Below are 14,873 nucleotides of genomic sequence, written 5' to 3' on the forward strand. Positions count from 1 at the left end.
ATTGTGGTTTTGGCAAAGATTTGCAGAAAAACTGTACTAAAAAGGCGGTTTGTTTGCTGTTATTAAACTGATTTTGCTAGAACATTCAGTGTTATTTCAGTGCTTGTTTAATAGCGCAAAAGTAATGGAAGATATTGCAGTGGAAACCTTGGGCCTTGCTGATTAAGGAGTTCCATAAACAGCTTTTCGTTTTCCACTATAAAGAGTGGCTGCTCTGTAGATTTTATGGAAGAGTGTTCAAAAGAGGCATATGTTTGAAGAGGAGTATAGAAATTATAAATATTAAAAATGTGCTGAGTGATATTGTATCTTAAATGTTTGCCTTTATGAGTGTCAAATGTTCATCTTAATCTCCGTGTTGCATCAGCCTGACTGCATCAACAGAGTTCTTGCATTTAAGTTCCTTGTATTTTATTTTGACATTTAGTAAGCAGAAAAAGACAGGAGAGAGAAGTATCTGAAAAAGGGGGAAAAAAACCCCAACCATTTAAGAGTAGTTTGGGCTTGCAGAGTTCAGAGCAGTCTTAAATACCTCCAGATGTTTTCTTTTTTCCTGTTTTCCTTCTTAATTAAATAAAACCAGTAAAACTTAAATACAGCAACCAGTGTTAATGCATGGCATAGATTAAAGCAAACCTTTTCAAACCTGAGGTTCTAAAGTTAAGCTCTTAAATCCTACTTTGACTGGATTGACTTTCCAGACCTACAGATAGGTGTTACAGGTACTAGGCTTTGCAAATTAGGTTCCCTGAACTCTAGGCACTTAAGATGGAGAAAGAATTCAGGATCTGTTGGAGAGTGTGAGACAAGTCTAAATATATTTGAACAGTCCTAATAAAATAATTCAGATTTCAAGGGGGTTAGTATATTTAAGTATTGCTAGAAGTAAAACACAGATATGTCATTGCTAGAACAGAATTAGTGTTTGCAGCCTGACTGTCTTGATCTAGGTGATCCATATCAGGGACCAGTAAAGGACTTGAATGCATTAGGTGGATTTTGGGGAGCAGTGAGAACTGATGGAGAGAGCACTGGACTCTGTAGTTCTGGCTTCTCCCAGCTGTCACTGGCCATTCTGGTGACTGTATGTGATCATTGTGTCTTGCTCTCTAACACAGGTGTTAATACCTTTTTGTATCTCCATTATGAAGTGTTTCAAAAATTTATTGCTGAAGACACTATTTAAAAAATAGGAATTATGTGTAATATTCAAGTTTAATAACTTAGCATGATGGTTTTGCATTTGAAATCATTTCCATTAATAAGGTTACAAACAGAAAACAAAAGAAACCCTGTGTTCCCTTCTTACTAGAATATCAGAACAGTGTAGAGAAATTCATAAATATAAGATATAAACCAGAATATATTCATAAGGAGTGGATTTTACATGACACTGTCTTCTGTAGAGCTACATAATAAATTACTCAATTATTCAGAATTCTAATTAATTAAAATCACAGACCTTGATACCATTAGTCAAAAGTGTGATTCTTCTCTGTTTTTCTTTTCCAAACAGATGAAGCGTGCCAGCCAGAATAGCGAAGGAACTGTTGGTTTGTTGACTTACCCTGTGCTTCAAGCAGCAGATATTTTGCTGTACAAGTAAGAGGCAGAATGTGAGCCCATGGGCAATGTCTGTTCAGCTACATTGGAATGAATGCTTGTCAGGTCAACATGCTAAATTGTTGAGCAGGGGAGCTGGGTGTGATTAGATCAGAAGATTGGAAATGGATGACAGACTCTCAAGTGGCTGGTTGAAATCTAGCCTGGTTAAAAAGCTACTGACAGGGCTATAAAGAGAAAAATCTGGTCATGTGAGAATAATTCTTAGGCAATTATAACAGACTGATTTTTAATTATATATAATACACTGGTACACTTTTTAAAAAGTAGTTATGCTTTATTTTATGCAATGTACTGTAGAGGTACTTAAACTGTCTGTATGTAGCATACCAATATGAGTGGGGGATTTTGTGTAGGCGAGTTCATACTGATGAAAAAGAGTAACTTATTGACTGCAGACTGTAGTACCTGGGCTAGTGCTGCAGTGGAAACAGCCCGTAGTGAGGGACTGGGAACTCAGCATGCCTAAGCCTGTAGCCTGGATAATAGAATTTGTAGTGCATTGTCATTACTGGTTGTATTTCATAATATGATTTAAACTGTCTCAGTAAGTAAATGTTGAAGACAGTGCACCATATATGAATTTTTTTTTTATGTTCAGAGCATATGTACTTTGTAGCATTGTTCTGAAGGAACTTGTGAGTATTGATTGGGACAGAGAATTAACACAGAACTGAGGACAAGGATGTCAGGTCAACTAACCAAGATTAACCAGTTGTGAATTCAGAAAAATGCATCTAGAGAAATCTCATGTTAATTGATCATAGTAGGGAAAACAAGACTGTTAAAAGACCAAGAGATGGTATTTCTAATTTACCTAAATTTTAACTAAAAATAACAGGAGGCAAGCAAAAGGCAGAATTATTTTGAATATCATGATTTTATTTGAAGTGAGTCCCATTTGATTGTCAAATATTTGAGTGATTTGAGTGTCAAGTATTTAAGAATGAAATTTAGACAATTTTATCAGAAATCACATTGTTTTGATTGAGCTCAACCATGTCTGTCTCTTCCATCTCTAATAAGATCAGGTGTTTCATCTTTCCTTAGCAAAGCCAGTGGTTTGTTGGCTACTATCTGTATTAACAGCAGGCTGTTCACCCAGAGCACAAAACAAGGAATTGAAAGAGAAACAATATCTCTTTGAAGAAACTTGACTTAACATCTTTAATAAGAAATGCTTTAATGCAAACAAAATAATATGAGAAACAAGAATTGGTGAGAAATGGAAGCACAGGAAGGGAACATCAGTCATGAAGTAGAATTTAGAGCTGGAGGAGGGGGAGAAACAGTACTAGCTCAGATGAACCAAGGATCAAAGAGACAGGAAAATGGACAGAAGGTAAATGCACGACAGAAAGAAGTAAAAATAGCACCAGAATAGAATTTTTTTTTAAAGCCAGCAAGGAAAAAGGCAAGGTATCGTGCAGAGACTTTTATGGAGATAATATGTTTTCTGTTTAGTGGCAAACTTTGTGAATATGGAACCATTTTGGCATATGGAAGCATTTCTTTTGACCTGCTTAAAGTATATTGATTATGGTAACTGATTTTCTCTCAGTTATAGGGCACTGTGATTTCCTATTGATTCCTACTGTAGCTGTTTTTAGGTTGCCTTGCTGGCTGGTTGGGAATAAAGGTGGACAAATTGATTCCTGGATATCAGCCCAGTAATTCAGAATTGGAAGGAAAGTGTACCATGTTGATCTGAAATTTTCTGGGAACTTAAAAGATGCATGGTGAACTTCCTTATTTTGGAACATGTCCAGTATTCATAGCTGAATACCCCGTAAGCCTTAGGAAAAAAATCTGCTGGGGGATGGGAGAGTAATCAAAAACTGGCAAGATTTCAAGTCTGCCTCATCTAAAAGAATCATACATTTTTAGCAAGTATGATTAACTGTGGGAAAGAATCACCAGGGGAAGTAATGGATTCTTCACCTCCTCGTGTCCTCTGATGCAGATTGTGTTTCTCTCCAGAAGTGTATTCAAGCCGTTAATTCAATACAGAAAATCAAATTATCCTTTGAATCCAGCAGTTCTAATCCTCTAATAACACTTGTGACAATAGAAGCACTGGACCACATGATTTATACAATTGTGATGAAGAAGAAACACTCTCTTCTTTCCTTCCCTTGATACATCCTCAGTACTAACTTCTCAACAACAGTTATGTTTTCCTGAGACTTGACATGACGAGCTGCTTGCACTTTATGCCTTGCAGATCTTTCTTACTTTTTTTTTACACTATAACATGTGCTCTTTGATCTCTAAAGAGGCAGCAGGAGATACTAAAGAAACCTTTCTTTGAGCTGAGTTTAATGAGTTGCTCTTACAGGTATCTTTGCCATATATGTCTTCACAAAGGGCTATTTTTGCCCGTGGTTATGTGCTTCAGTTCAGCACAAAAAGCAGAGTCATCCTTGAATATGTTCAGTTTGGGATCTTGCTCCCACAGCACCAAATCTAGCTGGGACTGAGTGTTTGGCTCAGTCTGGCCCTCAGTCATGGCAGAAGCTGTTACAGTCTTGAGTAACATTTCAGCAGAACCAGAGAGCTTTGCTGAGTTTCCTGTGTCTGTCTTTTATTAAAAGGTCAACACGTGTTCCTGTTGGAGAAGATCAAGTCCTGCACCTGGAACTAGCCCAAGATATAGCACAACATTTCAACAAGAAATATGGAGAATTCTTTCCTGTGCCCAAAGCCATTTTAAGTGAGTTGGTTATTTTTTTCCCCTTAACTGCAATTCGAAGTTGAAGATGGATTTAAACATTGTGGAAATAGTTTCAGGGACCAAGAAAAGGGGGCAAACTGATATTAAGGGAGTGGAAAATTAAAAACTGGCAACAAGAGCCCAGAGTCTGTGAAAATGAACTCCCAAGATAGATATAAGGCTTTAGAAATCCATGGTTGAGGAATGTACGTGACGTCTGGTATTCTAGACCAGGGGGCCAGATGCACTCTATTGCTGCCAGTCAGCCTTGCTCTTCACGCACTGGACTTTTTAAGAGTAGGGTCTCTATTCCATGTTGCTCATTCAGGAGACATGTAAGCAACAGGGCAAGAGACCTCTAGCAAGCAGAATTCTTCAGTGTCCAAGTCAGAGATGTTTACTTTAAGGATGCTGAACAGCCTGTTGGTTTATATGTACAGTGCTCCAATTCTTTTTAAGGGTGTTTAATATATGCTTGAGTATTTCAATATGTGTTTGTCACAGAGTTAAGACTTTAAGGTTTTGATCTTAGTCTCAGGAAGACTTACAAGGAAAATCTTCTCAGCCATTTTTGAGCTGTAAGGTCATAGGCCGGGGGGTGAGGAGGAGTCAGATGGCGCAAATGGCATGTTTGCTAAGAAACGTGAAGAATTGGGCAAGGATGAAGCATTGCATCTTTGTTGTAAGTAATGTAGAGGAATGCACAGCAAAGACCTTCGCCCCCAAAAGGGCAAGGAGCTCTCACCTTAGAAAAGACAGGCAGTAATAAACCTTTCTCAATTTTCAAGCCTCAGTGACGAAAATTATGTTAGACCTGTAGTGGTGTTTTGAGAATATTAGGGATTGCAAACGCTACAGTTTCTAATGGAGTACTAAGCACTATAAAGAGGAGCTGAGTGTAGCCTCTGATGCAGGTGAGACTGTTTACCGTTAAATAAAAAGCTCAATTTGGGAAAAAAAAAAGGAAAAAAACCATTTCATTTTGCTCCCAAAAAGCATTTCTTCTTAAGCTCACAAGTATATGCAAATCAACAAAAAATCCTAGATGAATGGAGAAGGTAGAGACCTATTCAGACTCAGTAGCTGTAGACAATTGAATTACCTAGACTCTTTCAAGTTTGCAGAAAAGACTCTTCCAAAAGGTGATTTCAGAACAAAGCACTTTCTGAATTGTATGCTGGAAAAACCCTTATCCTTTCACTGAGTACATAGGCCATCTATGAGCAGTATGCAGGTAATTTTGTTGGCTGTATTAGGTGTCTAAAAACAACTGGTATGAGTACTCTGTAGATAAATGATACTTTAGGTATACTCCATGAATGATATTTCTTGGTGAAAAACTGAAGCAATGTGGCTTGATGCTGTTAAAGTACTTTGCAATATTCTCCTAATGCCACTTATCTGTTTAATGTACATGCATGTATCTTAGCAGTTTGTACAACACCCACACCTTTCTTATCTAAACAGTGCTTTACATCTAACAGAGCTGGTCAGTGTTGAGTTAGAGAATTTTAATAGCTGTTTTTACTGAGATTCAGGAGAATTTCCAAGAGATTTTGAGTGGAAGAGTTTCCTGAAATAAGGAGATTAACTGTTATAGGATTTTTTTTTTTACCAGTGGAGTTAACCTGTTTCTCCACTGCTCAGAACCATTCAGTAAGGTGCAGTAATAGGTGGGGGAGAAATTTGGGGGGAAATCAGCATGTAAGCCACATAAAATATTAGGAGTAGCCCCAGCAGAAGTTCCTGCTTAGTGAGGATGGGAGAGATGGAAGGGGCTTCATTCAGTTTATGAGAGGAGAAAGGTGGCTTCTTAGAAGGACAGGAAGGGCACAAGGACTAAACAGAACATACATGGTTGTGCTCACAGTTCATTTTTGAGCAAGGATAAACAGCTTAATCATATAGCTGCACACTGTTCTTAACAATTGTCATAAGAAACCATTGTCTGTGCTCATAATTTTTTTTAAAGGTACAACAAAGAAAATAAAATCCCTCAGAGATCCATCGGCGAAGATGTCCAAGTCAGACCCACAGAAGTTAGCCACTGTCACCATAGCGGACAGCCCAGATGAAATAGTGCTGAAGTTTCGCAAAGCTGTGACTGACTTCACCTCAGAGGTGACCTACGAGCCCGCTGCCCGCCCCGGTGTCTCCAATCTGGTGTCCATCCACGCTGCAGTGGCGGGGCTGAGCATCAAAGAGGTGCTGCACCAAGCCACGGGTCTCGACACTGCTCACTACAAAATGGTGGTAGCAGAGGCCGTTATCCAAAAATTTGCACCCATCAGGAATGAAATCAAGAAACTCCAGGAAGACAAGTCTCATCTGATAAAGGTTTTAGAGGATGGAGCAGAGAAAGCCAAAGAACTGGCTGCTCCTATCTATCAAGAAATAAGGAGACTGGTGGGATTTCAATAGAAGCTGCTGAGTAGTTGCAAGGACTTTTGTATCATGGGACAGAGATTTTGTTATTTGTAGCAAAATCATTTATTAATTATTAATCATTTTGGTTTGAAACAAAAACTTTTTTTCCTGGAAGATCCAAGGAGAACATTGAGGGTGATTGCATTAAAAAATGTGCATGAAGCCAGGTATTTCCTGTGGGACCAGCATTAAGCTTGTCTGGCTAGTCAAAGAGGGAGGACAGAAGCAATCACAATTCACAAAGAAATTGTGCAAAAGCAGATTATAAAGTTGCCTGTATGGGGTTTTGGATTTTTCCATTGACCACTGCAAGAAGCTAAAGTGTAGGTAAGGTGATCAGAATCTAGCAGAAGGCTTTGTAATCCCCTCAAGAACATACTTAGCTGTGTATGTGCTGTTGTTACACATGGACAATTTATCGTACTGGGGGTTATTCAGCTTTGATATGGTGATTGAACATGTTCTTGGATAACCAGAATAAAAGCAGACACTTAAAAATAAATGCTCAGGATGATGAAGAAGGAACTTACTGCTTGTCCTTATAGTTTCATCAAATTCAGTGTGAATTATTTTTTTGTATCTATGTAGTTTGTATGAAGCGAATTTCACTTCTGCCATTTGTGCCATCCTGCTGGCCAGGTCTAAGGTGCTTCAGTGAGAAATGACATGTGCTTCAGCTGCCCCCGTTTCACCTGCTGTTCTGTTTAACAGGCAGCTGCAGGATTTTCAGTTCAGCATCAAGTCTAGAATTGCTTTAAAAAAGATGTAGAAGAGAAGATGTTATCCTGAATCAAAGAAATCTTGGGTTGAGAATCAGAGAACTTTCTGTAAAGTTTACAAAATCGCTTCTTTAGAAAATTGTGCTAAGGTCAGAGCCAGACTAGAGTTAAATAGATCTTTATGGACTCTTCACTACTGAGCCTTGAGAAAGTGTAGTGATGGGAGAGCAGTGTTAGCCTGCCCTGATCTTGGGCCTCCCAACATCCACAGACTCGGACCCATAGATTGTGGCACCTGTTGGGGAATGTGTGGCAAAGGGGAATTGCCAAAAGGAGACACCATGTTCTGAGGAGGGGTAGTAGTACATGTTAAAAGGTAATGAAAGCCCTACTGATCCTGTGCCAGCATATTTAGCTGTGTCGTTACACTTCATGGTGCTGTGTATGAAATTGCTGTACTGTAAATTGAGTTAATCCTGTGCTCTGGCAGCTCATAACCATGCTATGACTGTGGCATTTGTCATGAAAGATGGCAGTCTTACATGCCTGAGTTAGTAAAACATGGGGAGGGGGTTCTACACAGTGCAGTTGGTTGGTTGGTTGTTTTGGGGTTTTTAAAAAGCAGTATTTAGTTAATTATAGTGAGTTAATTCAGAAAGAAATATTTAATTTTTCAAAACATAAAGCTGAGAACTGAGTGTCTCCAGATCTGTGCTGAGACCTGTATTTATTTGTTAGGGATCTGAAGAAGAGAACTGCCATGCAAGAACTTGATGATGACAGATCTTCTAGAATTAGTCAAGACTAGAGAAGCAGAGTGGATGGAGACAGACTGATTGGAACCAAACTCAGTGTAGACAAGCCTAAGGTAATGTCCTCTGGAAAGAATAAGTATATTCAAAAGTTGTCCCTGGTTTTAAATAAGCTGTAGTGGATAAGGAAAGAACATGTTATAACTGTACATTTTTACATAGTTTTACAAAGCTTTTGTCAGTGTTTAACAGCTGCAGTAGAGCACTAAGATGAAAAAATAAGGCACACAATTACTGCTGCTTCCTGACTTGGCATAAAATGTTTGCTGTGGCGCTCTTTAAATAGATTGATTTCTGCAAAGGTCCCACAGTGTGTACCTTGGGAAAAGCTAACACTGTCCTCATGAAGACTCTGAAAATCTTTAATACTAGTGTATCTAGTTTCTACCTGTACCTCTTTTTCACTAGCAAAGATAGAAGCATATATTCAACAGACAACTTAGAGTTTCAAGGTCTCTTTACACTTCTGATACTCAAATCACCTAATATATAGAGTTGCAATTCAACACACCTTCTCTGCAGTGAAAGGAAAATAGGAGCATTCGTGGGAGGGGTTGAAACCAACGGGTGATTTTGGTTTGTTACTTAAACTGTTTTGAGCAATCTTCCCAAAACTGTTAGATTCTTTTTCAGAAAATCATGTAAGTAAAGCAGGGGAAAAAAACTTCAAAAGAGCCTTTTCTTTAAAGGTGGGGGTTTAAGGCATTACATATTTAGCTGTGTTTCAAGCAGATTCACTAATTTGCCTCTTTTTAATTCAATAATGCATTGGAGGTTTTTCCTTCCCTTTCCCCTATCAGTCAAACAAGTCTTATTTGCCTGACCTATTTCCTTCAAGTAAGGAAATATACATGTTTTTTCATCTTCAGAAAAGTTAAACTTGTGTAAAATGAGTATATTAACACACTGATTGCTGACTAAGCTTTTCATTTTAGTTGCTCCTGTGGAGGAATTCTCAAAATATGTGGAGGAATTCTCAAATGTGTTTGCCCAGTTTAATTATCCTGATTCCATTAACAACCATGATCTTTAGAATCCCTTGAGAGGAGACAACAAATGTAGATGTTTACAGGTATCTGTTGCCTATTTCAGTTTTTTTAGAGCATGTTTTTTCTGCAAAGTTAACCGTCTTGGTACTCATGTGGTTTAGCTGAGCTTGAAGCAATGAGTTGATTCCAAGCTACTCTCTCCTCTTCTACCTCCCTGTTTCCCTTTGGGAATGTCATATAAACACCCATTCTGTATAGAGTTCTGTGGCAATGTTTACTAAGGAGTGCAGTTGAGTTGGAATAGCTGTTTTGATAACAATTGTTGGAGAAGATTTATGCCTTATGTTTCATAGTTATTTGTTTCACAAAACAAATTTGTTTCACATAGTTGTTTGTTTCATGCAAACTCTAGTGCTGGGGATTTAATGTTTGTTTGCAACAAAATAGGTGCACTCCTGAAACACATTTTCATGTTTGTTTTTATCCAAATCACATCCTCTAAGACTTCTCTGTGATGTCAGTTGAAGTGCAGTTGGTGGGGAGTTTCTGCAGAAGCACACTCCTCATCCCAGCTGCAGAGTGGTAGAGACATGCCCTGTGTTATTATGGAAGTCACTGTAAGATGTTCTTCCAGGACAGAGTGGGAAAAAGGTCCAAATGTATCTTTCCTAATTGAAATAAAAAGAGTCAAAAGGTGGAGAGGTATCCTTACCCCATGCTGTGTTGCTCACTGAAGAAAAGGAAGCAGAAACGATGATCCTTTATTTAGAAGACATCTGTAATTTGTGCCTTAGACTCAAAATCTCCTCTTTTGCCATTCCTGTATGTTACTGCTCCTGGCCCACTGCAGATCCCAACCATTACATATGTATGGGACATAGCATCTCCTGGTAAAACTCACTCACCTTTAGAGATAAAACATCAACAACACAGTGAATTACTTTCAAAAATCTAACAAAAACATTTATACACTTGAGACATTCATTTTTCCAGCTGGTTGTTCCTAGGAAGTCATAATATCACATACTGAGTCTCAGCTCTGTGCTTTCAGTTTAGAGTACAGGGTTTACTGAGAATTTTAGATTCAGGAACAATGTTTTCTGCAGCAGAGATTCCAAATGATGGTTGGCCCCATAAATTAACTCTGGGACTGCTCCCAGCCTATGTCCCTGCCTCAAATAGCTGGAGTGCATGGATATTGTAGTTATACTGGAATGTAATTGTAACTCTTAAGGATGATACTTAGTTTTCAAACACTATGACCTGGCTTCTCAGATTCCCCAGAAGGCTTTCTGCATAGTTCTGATTCAGTGTGTGTTTATCTACAACCAATTCAATCAGAGCTCCTTTGCAGGATTATGGCTGCATCCATTAAAGGCTAGAGAATTCATAAAAATGAGCTGAAAGTCTAAGGAAGGACAGTGAAATGGGATCCCTGGGGACTGACCTGCATCTAAATGTTTTGAGAACCATAGGTTAGCAAAGCAAATGTTTTCTTATCCTTGGTTAGGGCCATTATGATCCTGCCAACAGTGTAGCAGTAAATGCTGCTGATGAAAGTGTGTTCTTTCAGCAGTCCAGCTTGGTTAGATTCACGTTCAGAACAAGGGATGGATCTTTCACCATTTTGATCTATGCATTTAAGCTCCTGGATGCTGCCTACCTTTTTTTTATGACAGGCGGACTGCTGCATAGAGAAATAGTCTAGCAAGTTGGTGGAGGAAACTTAGTGGAAAAGAGATTTTGTTCAGGAAATATATTGTCTGTTCTTGACAGGAAAAGAAAACCCCTCTTTCTGCTGTGTTGGACTGTCTAATTTCCTTTTAATTATTTGATCTGTTCATTCTTTCTAGGTAAATTTGACAGTAGCTGCAAGAAGAATGTCAGTATTTTGTGTAGTCAAAAGCCTTGAAAGGACCCAGACATCTCTCATCTTTTCTAAAGTGTCTTACATAGTAGGAGTTTACTGTTAGCATCAGCCAGTTTTGGGAAAAATGCTGCGGCAAAACTGTAGTTATATGTGACATTAATTTATGTGCTTAAAGCTTTGGTGTTTTGGTTTGGATTTTTTTTTCCCTCACTCATCTGTGAAAGAAGACTTACTAAATATTGAATTCCCGATGAAAGTTTTTATCACATAGTCCTGTCTAGATGACAGCTGATGTAATTGAAAATTTTCTTTATTATCACAAAAGATTCTGCTCTGATTCTCACTGTCTTTTCTGTTATTCTGTTGGTTGTGCTAATGGTCATATTGTGGAAGGTTTGACACGTAAGTATTTGTTGTGTGTCAATAAGAAATCATCTTACCTGCAACAATCTCATATTGTTTTGGAAATGGAAGATTCACTGATCATTTCATTTGTAGGCAGCAGCCTTGGTGTCACAATTATTTTATATAAAACCAAATGCCAACCTCCTGCAAAGGTAAACAGTTTAACACCTGGGAAGATGTTCTGCCACTGTTGTAAATTGCTGTCACAGAACACCATGACTGAAGATGAGATTATCCACTGCAGGAGTGGGCTCGTGCTGCCTGTGGACATAAAATTAAGCACTGAGCTTAACGTCTGTTGTGCTGTCGTGCTCTCAGCATTCCAGCATGGCTGTGAGACAGGAGCAGAGCAAATCTGTGCCACACCAGAAGGCTCAATCAGTTCCAGATGTGCTGCATTTGCTGTATGTGCAAGATGAAATGTCAAGACAAGAGTTGCAGAACAAAAATCCTTAAAAGTTATTAAATGTTTGGAAGTAACAGCCTGCTTGCAAAGCTTGGCTTATGAAGCCTGTGATAGCGTGGTCTTAGCCTCACTCATAGAGCTGACAGGAGCAGTCACACAGCTGAGTGTGATGGTGGCATAAGGTAAGCCATCTGCTTCCTCAGTACAATAATGTAAAGACAGTATGAGTCTAATTTGAGGGGTTACTGGATTAACCCTCACAGGTGGGAAATAATAGCTTATGGCAGAGCAAGGTAGTACCACATCTCTCTTGTGTCCTAAACCATTCTGAAACCAGATGCTCACAGCTCAGGTGGGGACACAAAGCACAGAAGAGATGCTGCATGGACAGTGTCACTTGTCCCACGTGCTGTTGTATCTATGACTCTGCAATTCCTCCAATTTCAGTTTGGTGTGACTTTATTGTCACCCATCAATGTGAAATTATGTTCCCATGCTGATAAAATTAATGGAACTTTGGTTTGAAACACTGGATGTATGTTCTCTACTATCTTTGATGAAAAGTTCTTTCCTGATGCCCCAGGATTTATAGAAAGAAATCATTAAGGCAGATAAGAAGAAACTTATCAAAACAAGGCTACTTTCTGGCATTATCCAGAGTTTCTGGTGTAGGTGGTTTCTGGCTTCATTCACCCTGTTTACCTTCATGCTTCATCCCCTAAGCCACATCTCTCTCTGAGTAAAGTAAAACCTGTATGTTGAATGTTGTGAGACTGATTTTTTATTGTGACTGGAAACCTTTTGTCAAATATATTTGAAGAGTCTCTTTGTTTGCTGAATGAATAACAAAGATTTCAATAAGTGCCTCTTGAGTATTTAAGCCAAGAAATAAATATGAGTGGGTTGGGGTTTGCTCTGCCCATACTTACTCTTCATGGCCTGCCTGGCAGATGTTCCTACAGCAAGAATGGGGAAAAGAGAAATTTTCTCCTTAGGGTTGAAGGCCAAATGTAAACTGTGAGTGGCAGTGTGGCATCCATTATTTTTAGACAGTCCTCATTAACTTTCTCTTATATCTGGTATATCTGTTTGCACACTCCCAAAGTTGGAATTGTGTGGTTATTCAGGGGGAAAAAGCCCTGGATGTGAATGACTAAACCCATTTCTGTCTCAGAGCTACTGTCTTTGCTGTGCGTGAGCATTGGCACATGAGGAGGAAGGGCCTTGCTGCTTGGGAGAGGATTACTGTTGTCACCATTGAGACAACTGATCCAAACTGTGACACTCCTACCTTAAGTTTACCAACATGAACCTCCCTAGAAGGAAGTTGTGAAGTGGATGAATTTACTGTGTACACTGCATAAGTGCTGCCAGCTCTGTAGTGTCAGTGTGACCTGTTGGGAAAGTATCATTTTGTTGTTTAATAACCATTTCCAGAATAGCCCAAGAATGTGCTGGGATTCTGAAGATCTCAAATATCTTATGAGGAAAAGTTGAAAGAGTTGAGCTGGTTCAGCCTTGAGAAGAGATGTCTGAGTGGGGGCCTCATCTATGTCTGTAAGTGTCTGCAGGGAGGATATCAAGAGGATGGAGACAGGCATCCAGTCACACACACCCAGTGCTTGGTGGTGCCAAGCGCTGGGACAAGAGGTGACAGACAGAAACTGATGCACAGGAAGTTCCATCTGAACACAAGAAAGAACTTCTTTACTGTGCAGGTGCGCTGGAACAGATTGCCCAGAGGTGTTGTAGAGTCCCTTTCACTGGAGATATTCCAGAACCATCTGGGCACAGTCCCTTGCCATGTGCTCTGGGATGAACCTGCTTGAGCAGGGAGGTTGGAGGAGCTGACCTACTCTGGTCCCCGCCAACCTGACCCATTCTGTGATTTCGTAAATTCAGGTGTGTTCCTGATTTGTTTGTGGGTTGCTCTGGCTCCCCTGAAGATGAAATGTGCTTTTTTGGGTGACTTATATCTAATGGGCCTAATTTCTACAGAGATGTTGTTAAAATAAACTTCAGAGTTCCAAAATATCTGTGTAGCATAACAACAAAACTGAAGTGATGAGCTTTGCTGCTGTTTTAATCCACTTTGCTTACCAGCATCACACACTGGCAGGAGTAGAAACTCACTTTTTTTCTTCTTCAAGCCAACCAAGTTCTGACCCAAAGGGCTTCATTCTACTTTCTGCTTGCCTTTGAGGAGGTGGATTAGCTTGAGTGTAAATGTTGTCTTTATGGCTTATGAGGATATTTCAGTAGCTGAGGAGTGGTTTGTCAAAGGAAATCTCTGGGTGGCCTGAGAAGATTTAATGGATGCTGCCAGGTTTTGGGGAAAATGCTTTACCTCTTTCAGTTAAAAAAAAGGAAAAAAGTGTAATGTAGTTGCAGATGAGAATTTAGTAAATAGAAAAGATTGAATATTCCCTATTTGTTTTATTGAATGTATTGCTACAGCTTCATAGAAAACAGCAAAATGTGCATCATAAAGGCCATTTTGGTGTATTGTTTTTAATCTGATTTGAGCCTTTGTTGTCTGCCTTGCAGTTTTCTGTTCTTTTACTTCTTTCTCTGGAAAAAGAGTTTTGCTCTTTGGGTAAGCAAAGAAAATCTAAAAACGTTTTACTTTTTATTTCTCTTTTGCTTTTGAGTAGGAAGCTTAACTTAGAGCAGGATGCTTTGCCTCAGTTTCCTCACTATAAATGAAGCATAGGAGACTTCATTAAACATATATTGGGAGGCTAAACTAATATTTACCAAGCTTTTTGAGCCTTCTAATTTAAGATGCCCTCCTTGGCACTGAGTTAATAATATTTCTTCCTGAAGTACTCTTTTGGTGATGCTTGTGGTGCAAGTAAACAGTGAAAAGTGTCGAAGGGCGGACAGTTCAGTATAGGCTAATAAATAAT

General features: G+C 39.1%; 1 protein-coding gene across 2 annotated transcripts in view; it reads left to right on the forward strand.

The window, feature by feature from the left end:
• Positions 1-10,282, forward strand: part of WARS2 (tryptophanyl tRNA synthetase 2, mitochondrial) — a 42,483-nt gene extending 32,201 nt beyond the window's left edge. For both annotated transcript variants that reach the window (XM_030959918.1, XM_030959927.1), the window contains exons 4-7: positions 1,517-1,602; positions 4,218-4,336; positions 6,309-7,090; positions 8,221-10,282. In XM_030959918.1, the coding sequence (XP_030815778.1) occupies positions 1,517-1,602; positions 4,218-4,336; positions 6,309-6,757 (654 nt within the window). In that variant the 3' untranslated portion in view covers positions 6,758-7,090; positions 8,221-10,282. The remainder of the gene's footprint in view (positions 1-1,516; positions 1,603-4,217; positions 4,337-6,308; positions 7,091-8,220) is intronic.
• Positions 10,283-14,873: the final 4,591 nt, after the last annotated feature.

This window comes from Camarhynchus parvulus, chromosome 1, assembly GCF_901933205.1.
Source record: "Camarhynchus parvulus chromosome 1, STF_HiC, whole genome shotgun sequence".
In the NCBI taxonomy this organism is placed as follows: domain Eukaryota; kingdom Metazoa; phylum Chordata; class Aves; order Passeriformes; family Thraupidae; genus Camarhynchus; species Camarhynchus parvulus.